Source organism: Mesoplodon mirus (assembly GCF_964341445.2).
Source record: "Mesoplodon mirus genome assembly, chromosome: 12".
Lineage (NCBI taxonomy): Eukaryota > Metazoa > Chordata > Mammalia > Artiodactyla > Ziphiidae > Mesoplodon > Mesoplodon mirus.
Window position 1 is genome coordinate 84681457 of NC_138988.1, and position 21272 is coordinate 84702728.

Here is a 21272-nt window from a genome sequence, read left to right on the forward strand (position 1 = left end):
GGGATGTTCCCAGCCTGCCCCTCATTTTTGCAATCATTTCAATTAAAAACCAACTAGATGATGAAGACAAAACTGAGTTTCTGTCTTTAGAGTCCTCACAGGCTGCTGGGGGAACAGATGAATAAAGATTACAATACAGCAAGCAGCACAAATTTTAAAAACTTAAAATATACAGATCATATATATACAATTAAAACACAAGGTGCATAGAAACTATAAAATGAAAAGTATCCCACTGCCCAGAGTTAACCATTGTTAATATTTTGTATATATCTTCCCAGGACGCTAACAGCCACATAGTAGCACTCATTAAACATCTGTTTAATAAGTATGTATTTTAAACCACCTCTGGCATCACAATACAATTTTGCACCTTATCTTTTTCAGTTAAGAAAGCTTGGAGATCTTTCCATACCACTTTATCTTTTAATAGCTAATTAGTATTCCATTGTACGGGTTAATTTACGTAACTATGCCTACTATATTTTTTCTTTAAGTAGAGAACACCATTGAATATCTTTACATGGTTTTATGAGTATATTTCTAGGGTAAATACTACACACTGAAATTTATTTGTCAAAGGGCATGTGCATTTAAGTTTTGATATACAGCTCCCTTATTTAATTTTTAAGGGCACTGCTGTTTAAGAGTAAAAGGAGAATCTAATAGAATAATTCAGCCAAGGTGAACATGGCGGTTCAAAATCAGAATTAACATGTTACTTACCAACCAATTAACATGTGAAAAGACTTTCAATTTTGACAGTAAAACTATTCTTTAAAAACTCTTTAAAAAGCAGACCCAGGGACTTCCCTGGTGGCGCAGTGGTTAAGAATCTGCCTGCCAATGCAGGGGACCTGGAAGATCCCACATGCCGCGGACCAACTAAGCCCGTGCTCCACAACTGCTGAGCCTGCGCTCTAGAGCCTGTGAGCCACAACTACTGAGCCCACATGCCACAACTACTGAAGCCCATGTGCCTAGAGCCCGTGCTCCGCAACCAGAGAAGCCACCGCAATGAGAAGCCCGCACACCGCAAGGGCAACGAAGAGTAGCCCCCGCTCGGCACAACTAGAGAAAGCCCACGCGCAGCAACGAAGACCAATGCAGCCAAAAATTAATTAATTAATTAATTAATTAAAAAAAAAAAGCAGACCCAAACAGAAATGGCTGATCAGTAGAAGATACTGCTGCAATACGGTTAGTCTTCCTGGACTTCTGCTCTCTGAAAAGATTTTTAACTGCCTTTTAGGGTGTCTAGGATGTCTTACATTGCAAGCAAACCACCAATTAAGATCTGTTATAACATTTGCCCTTTGTTCAATGTTTCTATAATTTTCAGGAATAAATAAGGAAAACACGTTATTTAAATATATCTGTATCCAAAATTTTGCCCAGGTGGTTATGGATCTGCCCCAGGGTACGGATGAGAACACCATTTCCTTTGGAACTGTAAGGAAGAATTAGGTTAAGGTGTCAATGAACTTAGAATGCTTATAATACCTAAACGATGGAATCATCATGAAAAGAGAAAGCCAAAATAAATTTTCCAGATATTTAAGGTATATATCAATTCTTCATACTTTGAATCTTTTAATTATCTTTACTTTTTAATGAGAATAATAAAGATACTCCATGTTCTTTCCTTAAACTGAACAGAGAATCAAATAGATTTAAACTACGACATGGAGCTAAATGTTTAGGTACTAACCTCAGCACACCCCTCAAAACTCTTGGAAAAATCCGTTATCAACTTAATTTTACTCATAAAGACAGAATAAAGACACATACCTTTATGGCTTCCTAAGCAATGGAATATGACTGACTTTCCATAAAATTCTTTAATTTCTCAAAAAATTACAGCTGCCCCTCCTGCTGACTTGGTCCTCCTCCAGATAATGGTGTTAACTGTTGCTCTGCTCAGCTTGCACCCACTCAGATCCGAGTGGGAAGTGGGCCAAAGACTCCTAAGTGCCAGGCACCTCCCTTGTGGCGCAGCGGTTAAGAATCTGCCTGTCAATGCAGAGGACTCAGGTTTGATCCCTGGTCCAGGAAGATCCCACATGCCGTGGAGCAACTAAGCACATGCCTACAGCCCATGTTCCTCAGCAAGAGAAGCCACCACAATGAGAAGCCCACCACTGCAACAAAGAGTAGCCCCCTCTCCTCAACTAGAGAAAGCCCACACGCAGCAACGGAAGACCCGACACAGCCAAAAATAAAAATAAAAATATATATCTGTATCTATAAAAAAGGCCCCTAAGTGCCTATTTCAGCCTTCACTCTCCCCTTTACTCTTAGTGTCAGAAGCCTGATTTTCAGCTGGGCATTCTGCAACCCAGGATAAGACACACTTTCCAGCTTCCCTTTTCTAAGATTTGGCCTATGATACAACCCCTGAAGTGATTTACAGGAAGGCTGCTTAAAGGGAGCTGACTGACCAGGAGGAGTCTCTTTTGTCCTTCCCTTTTGTCCACATTTTGCATGTGATGGCTGGAGCTTCAGCAGCCATCAAGGATGATGACCTTAAGGAATGATGGCATGAAAGGCAGAAGCTGGGTCCCTAGTGATGTCATGAAACCACCTTACCAGTGCTGGACTGCTATCTCTGGCCTTTACTGTTTAAGAGAAAAATGAACTTTTATTACATCATTCCCACTTTTTTTTAAAAAAAAACTATATTCAGCTGAACAAAAACCTCAGCAAAACATGAGGGCTCACTAGTCTTCCCACTCACGTGACAGAGTGAGAAGTACCCCAAGCAGCTACCACCAATCAGCAAGTGATGTTTATCATCCTGGTGACATATTCAGAAGTGGACTTCCCTAAGGTTCCTATTCTTCATCATTACCATGACCTTTTGGCATTCACAACATGAAGATCATGATCTCTTCCAAGCTGATTTTCTGATTTGACTTTCAAAATTCCAGAACAAGCAGCATTTTAAAATTCTGTCCTCAGTATTAAAGGAAAGAAGTCCAATTTCTTTCCCCGTTTATTGAAGTTTCTATGCAGCAGCCACTATACTGACACTGGAGTTATGAAGACAGTTGCTACTTGGATTAATTCAGCCCAGTTCATTCAAATGGCTTATGAAATCTCTTCCATAGCCTAAATAAAACCTTACTCTCTAACTTGAATCAATGAGGTATTATGGCAGGGATGGGGCTGCGAAATGGTAAAATTAGATCATCTTTGCTTTCTAAAATGTTGATTGGGGGTGGGGAAGGAGAGGATAATGCTAGGGGCAGGCAGGTAGTAAAACCAGTGGGTGAAAATGTTCACCATTAACCTGTGCTTTAAGATACCTTTGAGTGTGATATATTTCCAAACATCACTGGTTTTATTGTATAGGAGTCTGTTGCTGTAGCATATGCAAAAATATCAACCTGCTCTTTTTCTGTTTAAGCCTGTAAATCTGTGGACACTTGACTCATTGCTGACTTAAAGCCCTCACTCAATCATGAGGCTCTCTACTACTTGGAGATGCATAGCTATGCATTTAGCATGCTAAAGGCTCTGAGAAGTCCTGCAGTAAAGAATGCTATTTACCTTTGATCCCCCAGGGTCTAGGGTCAAATTACTGTGGCCCAAAGCTGACTACAAGGAAAATGAAGGAAAGAGAGAGGAGGCAGATAGCCTCCAACTTGGTCCCCAAGAGTTCTCTGCCAGAGTTGGCTAGAGTGACTTTTCCTAAAGTGCCAGCTTGATTGTTAATGTACTGTCTCTGATGGTCCATAAGGAGAGGACACCTCATCAAGCCAGTTTGTCTTTGTGGTGGTATCTCTGATGTTGAAAAAGACCTGACCTCTGCCTGAAGGCTTCTCCACATTCATTACACTCGTACGGTTTTTCCTCGTTGTGGATTCTCACGTGCTGAGTAAGGTGTGAGTTTAGTCGGAAGGCTTTCTGGCATATAGTACACTTGAAAGGTTTTTCTCCAGTGTGAGTCCTGTGGTGTCGAATAAGGTCTGAGGTCAAACTGAAGGCTTTCCCACACTCATTACACTGATGGCTTTTGGAGTGGCTGTGGATTCTCTGATGGTGGGTGAGGAGCAGGGCCTGACTAAAGGTTTTCCCACACTCCTTGCACTCACAGGGCTCCTCCTGACTGTGAATTCTCTGGTGTCGATTAAGGTGAGAGCTGCGCCGAAAGTTCTTTCCACAGTGGATACACAGGTAAGGTTTCTCTCCAGTATGGATTCTGAGATGTTCCAAAAGGCCTGCATTCTGGCTAAAGACTTTTCCACACTCCTTGCACTGATAAGGCTTCTCGCCAAGATGGATTTTCTGATGTCTGACAAGGTGTGAACTTCTCTGAAAGGTTTTCCCACACTCATGACACTGATGACCCTTCTCTCTAGAGTGGATTTTCTGATGTCCAGTAAGACTAGAACTCTGACACACTTCAGATTCACAGAGCTTTTCTCCCCTGTGTGAACCTTCATGCTTAATCAGGTCTGAGTGCTGGATGAACCCCTCCCCACATTCTGAGCATTTATAGTCAGTCTTCTCCTTGGCCTTGGCCTTGGACTGTTGCCTATCCAAGTTAGAGTTCTCATAATAAGCCTCTTTGGGTTCAGATATTTTCCCAGATGATTCCACTCCTTCACAGGAGTCTGTCTCTACAACCAGCTTCCCGTTCTCAATCCTTGTCTCCTCACCTGAAACATTAAATATATACCACCAGTTACTTGTTTTTTGGTGCTTAGGGAAAGGAATCTACAATTAGGAGGAAAAAAAATTGAATCAAGCCATGTGTGCAAAGCGGAAATGTTGTGGGTGCTGGTGTTTGCATAGAACATACATGGAATGATACATAAGAAACTGTTTAACAGTGGCTGCCTTTGGGGGATTATGGTGAGAGGCAACTTATTTTAAATGGTTTGAGGTTTATCATGTGATATGCACATCTATACATACATACACACACACAGAAGTTAGCAAGCAAGCAAACTGTCATAAAGGGCATGGCTGTATGTTCTTGATAATGGCCTCATGTGGAAAATTAGAAAGCTAGGTCAACTGAGTACCCTGGGGCCAATAAGAAAGGGCTAGCACCAGAAATGAAGAAATAAACTGGAAATGAAGACATGCAGATGTGGTGGCAATTTTATCATGATTAACTGTGTAATCTTAGGTAATTCCTCTGGGCTCAGTGTCCTCACCAATAAACCAAAAACACTGGGCCACAAGGCCCTGAGGGTAACATGAAATCCACAAAAATGTCTTAGCCTTTCCTGATCTCCTTGGACAGCAGTAACTGCTTTCCTGTGTGGTTCAATGGAGCTATTATATCTCAGTGCTGTAATAATTTGCTTATATGTCTGGAACACAAGACATATAAGCAAATTATAACAATGTGTGCTGAATAAAACCTTAGCTCAGACATACAGGGAAGAGGGTGAGAGGGAACAGTAGATAGGATAAGTCTTTTAAGTCCAGGAGCCTGAAAGAGGGTGCAAAGTCAGACTGAGAGAGTAAAAGGGGAGATGGATGGAGAAAATAGAAGAGGGAGCATCTAAGCAGCACTCATAACAAGCAAATGAGGGTTACCCGGTGTAAGCAAGATAAAGGCAGCAGATCATTTAAAGAGTGAGAGTAGATGAGAAAGTGAAGGGTGTGGGAAGGAGACATCAGGAAAGTAAAAGCACATGTGTGAGAGGGAATATTAAAAACATGTACTGTGTGTAAAGGCCTTTTGCAAGAGGATGAAGTAGCCTCCATGGGGGAGGGAGTGAGAGTTAAGGGATGAGAACAAGAAAGGTTCTTTTCCAGTGATTTTATAATGACATACACAACTAAAAGGGGAGGCAGGGGCCTCCAAAACTGAAAAACAACCTGAACTTGAATATAAAATAACGGGGCTTCCCTAGTGGCGCAGTAGTTAAGAATCCGCCTGCCAATGAAGGGGACACGGGTTTGAGCCCTTGTCCAGGAAGATCCCACATGCCATGGAGCAACTAAGCCTGTGCACCACAACTACTGAGCCTGCGCTCTAGAGCCCACAAGCCACAACTACTGAGCCTGCACGCCACAACTACTGAAGCCCGCGCACCTAGAGCCTGTGCTCCGCAACAAGAGAAGCCACCGTGATGAGAAGCCTGCGCACCGCAACGAAGAGTAGCCCTCACTCGCCACAACTAGAGAAAGCCCGTGTGCAGCAACGAAGACCCAACGCAGCCAAAAGTAAATAAATAAATAAAAGAAGAATATAAAATAACATTTTCAACAGATCTACAGGGTAAGGAACAGTTTCAAGAATCTACTATTGCTAAATCTACTTTTCATACTTAAACACCCATCACTGATTACATGGCATAAATTCATTTCTGCAAGGCTGTTTAGAAAAGGTAGGCCTCTCTCTTTCAGCGGCTTTACTCAGAAAGCTTCCAGAAGAAGAGGACTTTTGAAGCAGACTCAGAAATTGAGCAGGGGAAGTAGGTAGTAGGTAAAAGCCTTTAGAATTGAAATCAGCCATTCGTCAAATAGACATTTACTGATGGTCTACTCTAGTCCAGGGACAGTAGCAGACTCAGGAAACAAAACAAAGCCCCTGCCCTTTTGGTCTGGTGGGAGAAAAAGAGAAGTAAACCAGCAACTCTAATATAATACAATCAGTTCCGTGGTAGGAGAAAACTTGGAGCTCTAGCAGCAGAGGTGGGGAAACTGATCCAGACTTGGAGAAATTAGGGAAGGACAAAGAAAGTGATATCTAAGCTAGGTCCTGAAGAATGAGTAGGAATTAGCCAGGGAGAGTGAGGAAAAAGTATTCCAGACAGAAGAGGAGCAAATGGGAAATGGAATGCAACTCAGCATGAGGGAAACACACAGTGTGAGCAGGTGGGACAAAGGGCGATTAATTGTCCCAATGTGTCTGGGACTGAGGGGTTTCCCAGCACGTGCAACAGCTGGAGCTAAAAGTCTCAAGCAAATCGGAGCAAGCTGGTGATGTTAGTGGACATGGGGCTGCAAGGTCTGCAAATGCCAGAACATGCCGTGTGAGGCCTTTGTTAAAGGCTATTGGGAGTCACTGAAGGTGGTGGGTTCGTTTTTATTTTTTACTTTTTATTATGGAATTTTTCAAACATCAAAAAAAAAAGTTGAAAGAATAACATTACTTAGCTCACTGAAGGGCTTTAACGAGGAGAGCAACATTAATGAATGTGTTTAAATAACAGAGAATGAACAGGAGGTAATTTAACTTCAGTGGAAGCACTAAAATGACAGACAGTAAAACAAAAAGAGAAGCAGGGCTTGTATCAGACTGGAAAGAGGAGAAAATGAAAGGGATAGAAATTAGAAAGAGAAATTCACAGTCAAAGAAAATATGGTGGAGCAAAAAAAAAAATAATTCAGGCAACATTTAGAAGTAAAAGACAGTAGTCATTTACAATAATTTGCATGTGGTAAGAAAAAATGAGTAATGAATCATGTGGCTGGAATTCTTTGCCTTGGGTAAGAAACTAGCACTCCTTTTTTAATTCACTCCTACAGTAATGGGGAGAAGAGGAAGGTTATGGTCTACACAGGAGAAGCATTCAGTTTTAACTGAACAAGAAAAACCCCAGGGCTTCCCTGGTGGTGCAGTGGTTGAGAGTCCGCCTGCCGATGCAGGGGACATGGGTTCGTGCCCCGGTCCGGGAAGATCCCATATGCCGCGGAGCGGCTGGGCCCGTGAGCCATGGCCGCTGAGCCTGCGCATCCGGAGCCTGTGCTCCGCAACGGGAGAGGCCACAGCAGTGAGAGGCCCGGGTACCGAAAAAAAAAAAAAAAAAACCCAAACTAGAAACATCCAAAAACAGAAACAAGGATTAGGGAAAAAGGAAATGTCTGGGGTGATGGAAACTTTTATATCTTGACTGTGGTGATTATTAGACAAGTACAATTATTTCATGTTTGTGAAAAGTCATTGGCCTGTACACTTACAAAGAGTGAATTTTACTGTGTGTAATTTACACCTCAGTAAACCTGACTCAAAACAAGAACAAGACGCAAAATGCCAAGGGTGCTGAGCAGGGCCTCGGGTGCGAGGGGACCACGAAGCCCACCACATCTCACATGCAGGAAGATGCAGTCTACTTCTTACCCTTCTGTCTCTTGGGCTTGGGAATTTCACCCTCAGGCTGGACCTGCAGCTTCGGCACTGCTTTCAGAGGGGCTGTCTCCTCCACAAGCATTTTCTGTTTCTTTGCCTGGTTTGGGTCCTAGGGATGATTAGGTACACGTGGGTTTAGGAGGAAACTGCTGTTCAGAAAAACACTTCAATGTTAGAAAAGAGAGCAAAGAGAAACCACAGAAGGGCAAAGAAAAGAGGCTGGAGAAGCTGGAGCACATTCAGTTTCCTCCCAGCAGAGACAGGTAAGGCTGAGGTAAGACCTTCAGCAATGAACAGCCAGACTGAAAAGAAACTGAACCAAAGCTTAGCGATTCTCCCACTGGTGAGCTCATGGCCACCGCTCTGGCCAGAGGTCTCAATTCCTGCTTTCCTACAAAAGAGCACATCTGACCCTTACCACCTGTTGTTCTGTTCCTCCCAGTTCTGGCTGCAAATCCTCCAGTACAATAACCACATCTTCCCCGCCCTCCAGAGGATACGCCTGCACCCGGGCCTGCAGCTCCTCGGGCAGGATGGTCAGGAACTGCTCCAGCACCAGCAGCTCCAGGATCTGCTCCTTGGTGTGGGCCTCCGGCTGCAGCCACTGTCGGCAGAGCTCCCGGAGCCGGCTCAGCGCTTCTCGAGGTCCTGTGGTCTCTTCATAGCGCAACTGCCTGAACTGTTTGCACAATGGCTCCTGCCCGAGGCCTGCGCCGTTTCCTTGCAGCTTGACCCCCTGCTCCCGAGGAGAGAGGTGATCCTCCTTCACTAAGTGAAGTCCCTCCTTCTTCAGATTCAGAGGAGCCGGGGAAGGAGTGGTTACCAATGCTGTCGCCATGCCCAGCTTCAGACTGCTCTCTCTGTTCTGGAGAACTTTCTTTTGATGGCCTCCTCAGGGATACCCCTGAAAATGTAACAACAAGAATCACAAAAACAGTAACAGTACAGTAGTAGTAATGATAATAACAACCGTAGCAATGCCCCTTTGTTGGGTTTATACATTTCCAATAATTACTATCCATTTGTTTTCTCTCTGAAACAACCATACAAAATGAGAAGACCGTCTTACAGAAGACTGCCAGCCAACATAGCAGGAATAACAGATTTGAAAAAATCACCACTTTGTAGCCCTTGAGGAAATAACTGTTTCATTCAAGGACTACAAATGGGTGAAATCATTGGGTGAAAGGAGTAGGGGGAAAGGACAATCTCATAGTCTCAGAGAATCACCACACTGATTGCTTATGGATTACAAGGGGAAGAATGGAGCTATCTGGCAGTCACAAACTTAATCAAATGAAACCTAGTAACACCAACAGCAAGACAACTGACTTGTGCCTTATCACTTATGTAGCATTTTTACTAAAAGTATTTAACATGAATCTAACAATGAGGAAACTTTCAGATAAATCCAGAATGTCCAGAATGCAGCTTCTCTACAATAGGCATGTACTCTTCCAAACAATCAATATCGTGAAAATAAAACGAAGGTGTGGGGAAGGTATTTTTCTAGATTAAAGAGATACAGAAAAATGCAAAGTGTGAAATTTGCTCTTAAGTTAAAAAAAAAAAGATACAAATATGTTTTGAAGAATTCAGAAATCTGAATATGAATAATATATATATGCAAACTATGGCCCAGCAGACCAAATAGAGCCCAAAGGCTGTTTTTGTACATAAAACTTTACTGGAATACAGCCAAACCCATTTGTTTAGATAGTGTTTACATCTGCTTTCACAATACACTGGCAGGACTGAGTACTTGAACAATGGTGCACTGACCCCTGTGTAGTCAAAAATCTGTGTACTACTTACTATTTCTGCCTCAAACACAAAGGAACTGGTAGATGACCAAGGGTAGGAAGCTGAAACAGCCTGGACAGGATCAGGATTCAAACTCTAGTTCTTTTGACTCCACATATTGTGATCTCTAATCAAACACAAACTTTTCCCCACACTTAAAGATCTGTAAAATGAAAACACAGGTATTGATACAATTGATATATTTATTGAAAAAATCCACACATAAGTGGACCCATGCAGTTCAAACCCTTCTGTTCAAGGGTCAACTGTAGTTGCCATAGAGATCGTATCACCTGCAAAGCTCAAAACATTTATTATCTGGCCCTTTACAGAAAAAGTGTGTAGATCTTAAGAGTTTTCTCAGGTGGTCACGTAAGAGAATATCCTTATTCTCAGGAGATGGTACTAAAACTTACTTTCAAATGTTTTGGGGAGGGGGGATTATAGGGGGCGGTAAGTGGAGAGAGAGAGAACACAAATGTAGCAGGAAGTTCACAGCTGCTGCTATATGAGGGGTATATCGTATTAATTGTACTACTCTTTCAAATTTTCGGTAGATTTGAAAATTCTCCAAATGTTGAGAGGGGAAAAAAGACACAAAATGAGTAAAACTGCTTGTAGGTTCATTAATTAAAGCCAGTATCAGAATTAACTAAAAGAATAGACGGATATTCATAACTCATCTCATTTACAGATTGTCTACAATGTGCCAGACTCTCTTAGTTGCTGAGACACAGAGATAAAAGAATTCCGATGCGGCCTTGTGAATACAGAGGACTGACTGTAAAGTTATACTCAGATTTTCGACTGCACTAGGGGTAGGCGCCCTTAACCCCGGCATTGTTCAAGGCAACGGAACTCTTAATGAAAGTGAAAAAAAAGTCTGCGAAAATAATGATTCTTAGACAGAAAATAAAAATGGTTAATTTTATGTGACAACTTGACTGGGCCACCGAATACCCAGATATTTGGCCAAACGTTACTCTCGTGTTTCAGTAAGGGCGTTTTTGGATGAGATTAATACTTAAATCAGTCGACTGAGTAAAGCAGATAGCTCTCATTAATGTGAGTGGGCTTCATCCAATCAGTTGAAGGTCAGCATAGAAAATAAAAAAGGCTGACTTTCCCCAAGTAAGAGAGAATTCTCCCTGCCTGACAGCCTTCAAACTGGGACCGGCTTTTTTCCTGCCTTCCTACAGTCTGTTCTCATCATGAGTTCCCAGCTGTAGATGCTTTAAAACATGTCAGATGTTTTTCCTTTGCTTAAAATTTTCCGACAACTCTTCACGCCAAGAAATGACCAAATTCCTTACACAATACAATGCCCACTTTTTCTACAGGCCTCCTCCCACCCCCCAATCTTTCTGATATCATCTTCTACACACTTCCCCCTTATTCACTGCGCTCCAACCACTCTGGTCTCCCTGCTATTCCTCGAATATGTTAAGCAAGCTCCCGCTTTAGGGCCTTTGCACTTGCTGTTCCCCCCTGCTTAAAAAATTCGTACCCCCAAAGGCCACACAGATCTTTTAACCTCCCTCAGGTTTCTGCTCAAATGTTACCTTCTAAGGCTTACCTTGAATAGGTATTTAAAATTGAGCTTAGTGGATGAAAAATATGCAGGAGAAGGTTGTGCCCCAATAACTAGATCCACAGCATGATTCCCCTCCTAGGGACCAGGATTGACACCTCTCGCCCGCCCCCGCCCCAAGTCCACACGGCCCCTATGTCGGGTAAGGCTACCCTGCACTTCCACCCTCAGGGAATCAGTTAATCCCCAGCCCACCGGCTGCAGTTCCTCCCCAAGGTGGGGCACAGTCACCACTCACCGCTCCGACGACCGGCAGGAAGGGCCAACCGTTCTCAAGCCCCGTCTTAGCTCTTTACCGATCTCCGGCTCTCGCTCCGCGGTTTACTTTAGCGTCGCTCTAGGACTGCGGGAGGACCGCGGCTCTATGGCCTTCTGCTCCCTCCTCGCAGGAGGCGGCCAAGCTTCCAAAGGTTGGCTGAACGTTCTCCAAGTTCCGCGGCTGAGAGGGGCGTCCCGGTGTGCGCTTACGGTTTTTTTCATTTTTTAAGCCGAAATTTATTTTATTCATGTAAAAAGCGGGCCAGCTCACTTTACTGTTATCACAAACAGCTGGCGTTCCACTTTGCTTACTCACGTAATTAAACACGGACACATATATTACCATTTCTTCCCAATTTAAAAAGTCATCAAATACAATGGAAAAAATACATGTCAAAGTATTTTGAAGATTAAATTGAACAATGAACGTATATTTGGATTGAAGGGTTTAAGGTAATAAAAAATTAAGAATTGTTACAAAACGCAGGTTCGTGAGCTGGACGCACAGTGAGGCCAAACAAACCAAAACGTCGGAGTCTGGAACAGAGCAAGGTTTATTGTAGGACCAAGCAAGGAGAACGCGTGGTCCGTGCTCAAAACACCCCCAACTCCCCAAAGGTTTTCAGCAAAGCATTCTTTTAAAAGCCAGGTGACGGTGATCAAGCTCCTAAACACACTTCTCTGATTGGTTGGTGTTGTGGTAACAGGGCGGTTAACATTATCAGTTCTTAGGAGCCTGTAGGTCTGGGGGCTCATGATCATCAAGTAGTTAATTTCTTCCATTTGGTGGTAATTTTAGCATCTGTAAAACAACTCCGGAAGAATGCATCAGATACTATTATCTATGTATCTATACATCAGAGAGAAGCTACAGCAGAGGATATGGGGGAGGTGTCTGTCCTGGGAAGGCCCCATAGGGTCCTGCTCAGTTACAGTCTGTCTATTACTATGGGAGAGGATAATCAACGATTATTCTCTGCAAAGTATGGGGGTGAGGGGGTGATGCAGGGGATCATATATCACTACAAAAATAAATTCTGCAGAAGAAAACAAATATTCCCTCTCTTGCCCACCTCATCACAAACTGTATTTTTATAGTCTGTGAACAAAATAAACCCTTTAAAAAACCTGAACAAACTTTGGTTTAATCATTGATAATTTTGAAACAAATATCATACTAACCATGGTTTTATGACATAATTCATATTGTTTCAAGCCTGAAATTTTCGTAACAGGAAAGAAAAAAAATTCTATCATCAGGAGAGTTATCTTCTCCTTGAGGGTCAGAGCTCGAAAATATCTTTTAAAAGTTAAAGGAAAATATATTTACTTAAAAACTTTTCCTTAGGCTAACAAATCCAGTCAATGCAAATATTTCACTAATTAGAAGTTAATATTCTGTCCTGAAGAGAAAACATACATCTGATTTTTCAAATTTATAAAGAAGAGCTTTCCCCCCAAAAAATTATGAAAGGAGTAAACATAAGTTTTAATTTTAAAAGGAAGTAAATGTATTCAAATTCATTTACCCCCTTTCAAACTCCCTACCATGGCCGGCTTCTTAAATGTCATTCATATTATCAAGGCTGAGATTATTGGCATTGCGTTGTTTATCCCATGAAAATAAATACACTTAATGCAGCTTGACAAACAAGAGTTTTTCAACAAAAATTCAAGGTGTGCATTTTTATGTAGTCTGTTTGTATCTTTTGGAAGGGGTAGAGGTAGATAAGGTGAGAACAATTCAAAATGCAATTTTTACCAGGACAGAGCTACATTTCACTAATAATACAGATCAATTTTCGAACTTGAGATTTTCATTTTCCAGGATTATCCTCATTTTTGTAAACAAAACGGTCGTTTATATGTTTCCATCCGGTCCATTCATAGGATATTTAAAATAAAAGCTTCCTTTTCTATATGATCAGAGGCACTGTTGCATTACAGCCATGAGTTACAAGTATCCCAGTAGCATGTAAAATTCTTTGATAGCAGGGATCAAGCGTAACTTGCTCTTTGGTTTATCCCTAATATATGCTATAGTGCCTAGCACATAGAAAGCATTTATAAATATCTTCCCTTTGATTTAATAATTCCACTTCTAGATGGCCATTTTTAGATCACCCAAAGGACTTTTGACCCAGTAATTAATTCTATTTCTAGATGAGTATGCTACAGATAATACTCTCATACATCCACAAAGATTTTCACTGCAAGTATTGTAGAATAGCAAAATACAGAAAACATCTTAAACATTGGATAAAACATGGTTCTTCCATACAACAGATTATAAAGTCATTAAAAAGAATGAGATAGATTTACATGCATTGATATAAAATATATCCAATATATATTGTTTAGTGAAAAAAGCAAGGTATAGATCCATCTGTATAGTGTGGTATGGTTTGTTTCTAAAAATGGAAATATACATATGTAACAAGGCGGCTTTCACCCAACTCTCTTTGGGGAAAATCTCAAGCTAGTGTGGTCCAGTGTCAATCAAGTCACATACTGGGGTAAAAGCGCCCTTCTACATCACTCTTACCTGCCAGATTCTAGAACTGCACTCCTTCTTCAGCTCTGTGGGGTTACCAGGGTCTTGAGACTTGAAAAGGGGCTTATCCAAATTAGTTTGGTTAGCGCTGAAGTCTCAGAGTTCAGGAAGATGTCACTGGATGACAACAAAAGCCTTACCACGGAACATGAGTGGAGCTCACTCTAAAAGTCTTTTCCAGCATTGGTGCTAGCCAGTCTCTCAATGTTAACTCTCTTGTCCACCTGGTCCCTCCTGATCTGATCTCCTTTTCATGAGCTCCTCCTTTATTCTCATTTTGTTCTTTCTCCTCCTGGTCTAGCTGGTGCCTAATCTACTCTTTGGAATACTCAAGCACTCTGGATCGTTATCTTTTTTATGTCTATTTTTATGCATAAATCCTATCATCCCTTCAATCAGGTACTCGGCTTCTAAGTCAAAGCCAAGCTTTTCTTCAAGAAAACTTTGGCTTTCAGCACCTGTACTCTCTATTCTATATTTTAAAAAAAAGTCATTCAAAATTGCAGTGGGCATTTGTTGGTTTCCTACCCCTCCCTTCCCAACATTACTCTGATTTTCTCTCAGGTATCCATTCCTTGCCCATGTAGCTCATTAGGGTGACAAAACCTGCAGATTCAGGAGTAGGCCATTCTATTTCCCTTGCAACAATTCCTTTTCTGAGGAAGGGCATGTGACCTAAGCTAATCTAATTAGGCTGCATCTCAGTATTCTTGTTTGGAATGCCAGGACAAAAATGTTCTCTCTTCATAGGTGGACCAGGAAAATATATAACCAAACTCAGGAGCTTTGGCAGCCGTTTCATTATTTAAGGGAAACCAGCCAGAAGAGGAAAATGAGCCAATAAACCTCTACTTTTTAACTCAGTGTTAAATGGAAACCAGAAGTATACACTCAATTGAATCCTTTGTTCTTTCTGGGGTTCTTCTGGTTCTCCCTGGGGTAAATGAACGGCTCCATGAGGCAATGAAGCCCTCAAGGAGAGAAAAGTCAGAGCAACAGGGAAAAAAACAAAAAACCCTTCAGGTTAATAGATCCAACTTTAGCCTGCAACATACATGCTTGTATATACACGGAACTTATGGACAGATATAGAAGATTCCAAAAAGAGATTTCTTTGGGGAGAAGGATCAGGGGCTGGGGTAAAAGACTTACATTTTACTGACTTTCTTCCTGTAGTGTTTGAATATTTTTAAAAACGGGCACATTTTACTTTTAAAAATAAAAATAACAAAAAATAAATTGCTAAAGAGATCTCAAAAAGCAGTTTTTTTCTTGTGGAACTTATAGTAGGTACAGCAGCATCATAAAGCCTTTTAATTTTGGTGATATAAAATTCTTAAAAGTCCAGCTATAGAACAAAAGTTCTTGTCATCTTTCCCTTTTGTCTTTCGGTACACCATCTCTCTGAAACTAGCTAGAATCTTATTCTCTCTTCCGTCTCTCTTCTTGGTTAAAGGATGCAAGGGCTCTCTTCTCATCAGCACTATAGATCTGGTTCTCTTTACGCAGTTGCACAGCCTCCATTCTGCAATGCCTGCTACCACTCATAACATAACCTAAGCATTCAAAAGAAGCAATCTCTTCACTTCTCAGCCCAATTTCACCTCTTCGTGGGATACGCTTTCCAGCTTTTACATACTCAGCCATAGCTGCACCTTCATCTGGAAGCAGAGCATGGCCGTAGTTCAAAGGTTCCTCATCTTGAGAGGTGTGTATTATAGGTGCCTCTGGACCTATTAGAGTCATGTTATCTGCAATCTTTGACTGCTCAATCCAGATATCTTCTGCCAACTCCCCTTCTGAATCCTTACAGCTTTTGTCACTGGATTCTTTTTTAGCCTTCTTCGTCTTTTTCTTGGGCTTTTTAGCTCTGTGTTTCTTTTTCTTCTCTTTCTTCTTGGCTTTTGTTGCTCTCTTTTTTATCATCATCAGAGCTAGTGTCATAGTCTGAATTACTGTCGCTATTATCAGAATATTTCCTGTGTTTTCCTTTGGACTTTTTCTTTCTTTTCTTATTTTTTGAACGACTGGCCTCTTTCTTTTTTTCTTTGGGGCAGGAATGTGAACTGCTGCTCTTCTTAGTCTTTACCTCCTTATCCTCAACCCAGGTGTGTTCACCAGAATCTGGCTCAGGAAACTCTGGAGACAGCCCCCACACCTCAGGTGCTCCCAACTCCCCAGTCTTTTCTCTCTCTTTCAGCCTCCCCTGACGATAGCTCTCCTCCTTCTCCTTCTCATAGTCTTCCGCCCACTGCCTGTCGCCCGCATTGTGGTGGTGATCGTAGTGGTATCCGCCATAGTAGACAGAAGAGGACGAGAAAGCATAGTTGCGGAGCCGGTGGGCCGCTCTCGAGATCCAAAGCGGCTAAAGGTACAAGGAGCGCCGACGCCCGAACCACCCCACTGAGGCCTGAGGCCCTCGCGGCCGCGGGAGTGCGAGTGGGAGTGGGAACGGCTGCCCCACGGGGATGGTCTGGCCTGCGCGGAAGGCAGGCTCCCCGACGAGCTGCGTCGCCGTCTCCTAGAGCCTGGGGTGTCCTCGGGGTAGCGCGACCGGGACACTGGCACCATGAGCCGCGCTTTCACAAGGGCAGTTAGTACATATAACTGGACTGACGGCGACTCCCGGCCACGCAAGCGCTCTAGCAACGGTCCGGCGCACGACTTCCGCTTCCGGCGCTTGCCAGAAGAAAACCCAATCAGCATGTGGGCTGTGAGGCCCGTTTTGGCTGAGGCTGCGTGGTGGCCTCTTCGCAAGAGCGGATAAAGGGGGCGTGGCCGCGCCTGTTGTCAGGATTTACGTTCCCCATCCTGAGCCCAGTGGGAACGTAAAAAGAGGAATTCCCATCAATGAATCCCTCTACTGTTCAAACACTCCCTTCTCTACCTGGTTACTTGCCTTTAAGCATCTTGATACCCTCTCTCCTATCATTCTCACTTCCGCCCTCTTTACCCCTTGGTGAAGTTTCCCTACTTCTCACGCTCCTCTTGTTAACTCCTTAAAAAGGACCTTGTCCACCATCTTCATGGCAGAGATACGTTTACGTTTATTAATGACTACCAAATCCCACTTGGAAGCAAGAACCAGAACTTATTTTAAAATCAGAGTTTGAGCTCAGCCTGAGTTAAGTGAGGACCGGAGTCATGATTTGTATTCTTAAATTCGCAGAAACACAGGGAAGCATCTAACCCAGGCTTGTTGATGTCTCCTTATCTAGTTGAGCTTTTCAGAAACTGTTGTTTGGAAACCACGTTCTGCACACACTTTGTTCACTCTCTAAAATGGCAAACATTTCATGCAAGATTACTTCCCCTGGATCTTAAAATGTGCATAGACATTACCGTTATCTTGGTTCTCTCTAGTTAAGCTGACCTGCTCAGTTAGTTGACAGACTTGGAAAGTGACAGAAAAGTTAAGTCAGAACTTAGGAATGGTGCTTTCCTGATGCTAGGCGTCTAAATGAATAAAATGGAGAAATTAAATTAAATAGAATCATTTGATCTAAGTAAAATCTAAGTAAAATTTTAGTAATGTGATTGAAGGAGACAAGGACTGGCATGGTGCCCTGCCATAACCTATGCTACCTTAGGAACTGGCAAATAGGAGGGAGTATTAAAAATGAAATGGTTACATGTATGGTGAAAATATCACAATGGGTAAAGTATTACAGATTCTCTGTAAATAAAAATGTCATACTATATGTAAAAAAAAATTCTTTTGGATAAAATTAAGCCACTTAGTATTATATGGGGTTTTCAAATATTGATTGATTGATGGAATGTCTCTTTCAGCTAATATATGGGAAAATTAGTTTTAGAATATAGTTTTGTTCCTTAAGAAAACTATTATCTAGAACAGGGATTAGCAAACTTTTTCTGTAAAAGGCCAATAGTAAATATTTTAGACTTTGTGGGCCAAGAGACAAAATTGAGGATATTATGTATGCACTTATATAATAAGACAGAAAACAAATTTCCACATATTTTTATTAATGAAATATAATTATCTTATTCAAACTATAATAATTGAGTACAATTTTTCATAATACAGGTCTTCTGATGGGAAGAGTGAAAAAAATTTTTTGAGAAAGTAACATTTTGCTTAATTGGGGTGCTGCCATTGTAGAGCAAAAGCAGCGCCATAGACAATATGATCACATCTATAAACTAACTCCAGAGTGAATTTTTCTAATGATGACAGAGGCCCAAACATTGAGAGAGAGCTTTTCTCTACATTTCATTTTAAGGGGCTTTTTTTCCCATTAAGAAGGAATGTTACCTTTTAAGGAGTACCTTGTTGGTGCTAGAATGTTGCTCTTTATGGTTGAACAGGTATTTCTGCCGATGAGGAGGTTTGGTTGATGCATAATGCAGATACACAATGCACAGTAGAGGAAAGAGAGGAGGCCAAAGGGCAGAGAAAAAAATTTTTTTTTTCTTTTGGCCACACCACGCGGCATGTGGGATCTTAGTTCCCCGACCAGGGATCGAACCCAGGCCCCCTGCAGTGGAAATGCAGAGTCTTAACCACTCGACCGCCAGGGAAGTCCCCAGAGAAAATTTTTTATGTTTAAATTTCCTTGTCTTGCCATAAAATATGAATTTTATTTCACAAATAATACAAAAGAACAAGCTGGATCAATTTCCAGATTCACTCATTTAATAGCGACTCTGCTAGGGGCTAAGGATGCTCTGGTAAACCTGTCATTTATCTCACACACATGACTCAGCCCTTCTATACCCCCTGCTGTTGAGGGTCTGAAAGGCTACAAGCTTCATTTCCGAGGATCCCAATGCTGATGGGCAGAATTGGTGAGGAACAGAGGGAAGAAAATGGTTAAAAGTTTTAACACTTTAGTTAATACCTGAAACTATAGTTATTTTCTGACAGCTTGGAAATTATGCAATGTGTTAGCTGTTTAAGAATTCACTCAGATGAAATGAATAATCACATGGTTTATTACTATTATACAAATAAGTTACATTAGGGTTGTTCAGATTTTTTTTTTCCTAGACCCTTAAAAATCTTGAAGTAGCTTAGAAATTTGAATAAAAATGGGAATTTGGAAAGTTGTGCAGAGGATTTTGGATGACAACCCAATTCCTAATAAACAAAATACATGGAACAGGCAGGAATATATCATAGTATTCAGCCATTAATTGGGAAAGGAGACCAGGAGCACTTGCTATGTTCAAATTCCAAGGTCTTAGATTGATGTGGTAAATAGAAAGGAATTGCTAATGCTACAGACAAAGTGAGAAATGTGGGTAGATGCAGAAATAAAAGGATATTTCTACAATAAAATGTTATGTTAACAAAAAAAGTCCACAGGAGAGTAGTCATCCCCAGATATTTCTGTAGCAGCAACTCCATTTGAAACGTACAAAATAGATACCACATCTACAGAGCTGACTGAAAAAAAGTTCCCGCATTTGAAATCGTCAGACCCAATTTTAGCTATCATAAGGAGTAACAAAAGATAGACTAAAAAGTGTGTTTAGAGTAAAGTAGATAAATTAAGTTTACTGAGTAAAGTTCTCATTATGAATAATTGAGATGGAACCACACAGATGATTTGGGACATCATTACAAGATAAGATCAACACTGTCACACGCTTGTGTCAGGACACTCTTTTTAGAGAGCCTTTACTATTAAACTATTGTCATTCCAATATATAGAGCGTTTGGCCAACAAAGTGTTTAACCTCCATTTCTCTATCAATATTAACGTTTTCAGATTATTTACCCAGCACTTCTTATTTGTATGAGCAGATCCTCACAAGCCTGTGAGGTAAGTTAGCACTCCTACTATTTTTTTCCCACTAAAGGAGGAGGAAGAGGGACTTCCCTGGTGGCGCAGTGGTTAAGAATCCGCCTGCCAATGCAGGGGACACGGGAAGATCCCACGTGCCCCGGAGCAACTAAGCCCGTGTGCTACAACTACTGAGCCTGCGCTCTAGAGCCCGTGAGCCACTACTACTGAGCCCCTGCACCATAACTGAAGCCCGGGCGCCTAGAGCCCATGCTCTGCAACAAGAGAAGCCACCACGATGAGAAGCCCATGCACCGCAACAAAGAGTAGCCCCCGCTCACCCGCAACTAGAGTAAGCCCGTGCGCAGCAGCAAAGATCCAACGGAGCCGGAGAAGGAAACGAAACAGAATCTTTTGCAGGAATACACACATCTTTACCAAAATTAAGAACCCATCTAGGAGGGCTATTCATCAAAAATCTCTTTTCATTGTAACTATTCATTCTACCCAAGTAGAAAAAATAGCTATAATTACTTATTAATGAAAAGGAAGAAGAAAGAAAATGGGGGGTTTCAGCATTGTTTCAGTTGGAGAAGTGAAGTATTGGGTTGGCCAAAAACTTCCAAAACCCCAATGAACATTTTGGCCAATCCAACAGAATGGCTAATTGACACTAAAATTCCTAAAAACAATTTTTTTTTTTTTTTTTTTTGCAGTTCGCGGGCCTCTCACTGTTGTGGCCTCTCCCGTTGCGGAGCAGAGGCTCCGGACGCGCAGGCTCAGCGGCCATGGCTCACGGGCCCAGCCGCTCCGCGGCATATGGGATCCTCCCGGACCGGGACACGAACCCGCGTCCCCTGCATCGGCAGGCAGACTCGCAACCACTGCGCCACCAGGGAAGCCCTAAAAACAATTTTTAAAAGAATGAAAAGTGACGTTTTATTCCACTTTATATACTGCTTATATCTAACTAAGCAGCTTATTTTATGGGGTCTAATTTCATCTGAAAATAATTTTTTTGACCATCCTTTTAAATAGGCTAGAGTTAAACCCATTTTCTAATTCACTTACTTATAAACACACATTTGTTATATACAAAAGTGGGGTGTCTAAAAGCCTATCAGCAAAGTAACTTTTTAATCTGAAATTGTACAATAATGCCAGATAGTTTCCTAAATATTTTTATCATAAAATGTCAGTGGCTTCCCAGTGTTA

General features: G+C 41.8%; 2 protein-coding genes across 5 annotated transcripts; both read right to left on the reverse strand.

Moving 5' to 3' along the window:
* Positions 1-2673: 2673 nt before the first annotated feature.
* On the reverse strand, positions 2674-11859 carry ZSCAN26 (zinc finger and SCAN domain containing 26). Of its 4 annotated transcripts, none has more exons than XM_082637173.1 (5): positions 11731-11859; positions 9914-10064; positions 8607-9002; positions 8090-8207; positions 2674-4664 (listed from the first exon to the last, which is right to left on the reverse strand). In XM_082637173.1, the coding sequence occupies exons 3-5, from the start codon at positions 8934-8936 to the stop codon at positions 3757-3759; spliced, it is 1356 nt and encodes a 451-aa protein (XP_082493299.1). In that variant the 5' UTR covers positions 8937-9002; positions 9914-10064; positions 11731-11859; the 3' UTR covers positions 2674-3756. The 4 variants fall into 4 exon arrangements, with proteins under 4 accessions (XP_082493299.1, XP_082493298.1, XP_082493296.1 ...); XM_082637172.1 differs by having other exon boundaries at positions 8520-9002; XM_082637170.1 differs by having other exon boundaries at positions 8517-9002; positions 11731-11857.
* Positions 11860-15596: 3737 nt separating this feature from the next.
* Positions 15597-16875, reverse strand: NKAPL (NFKB activating protein like; the record flags this gene model as incomplete). Its single annotated transcript, XM_082637174.1, is given in 4 exon segments — positions 15597-15729; positions 15731-16225; positions 16227-16647; positions 16650-16875. Coding segments are annotated over 4 exon segments (1254 nt in total). The 3' UTR covers positions 15597-15617.
* Between the last annotated feature and the right edge of the window lie 4397 nt (positions 16876-21272).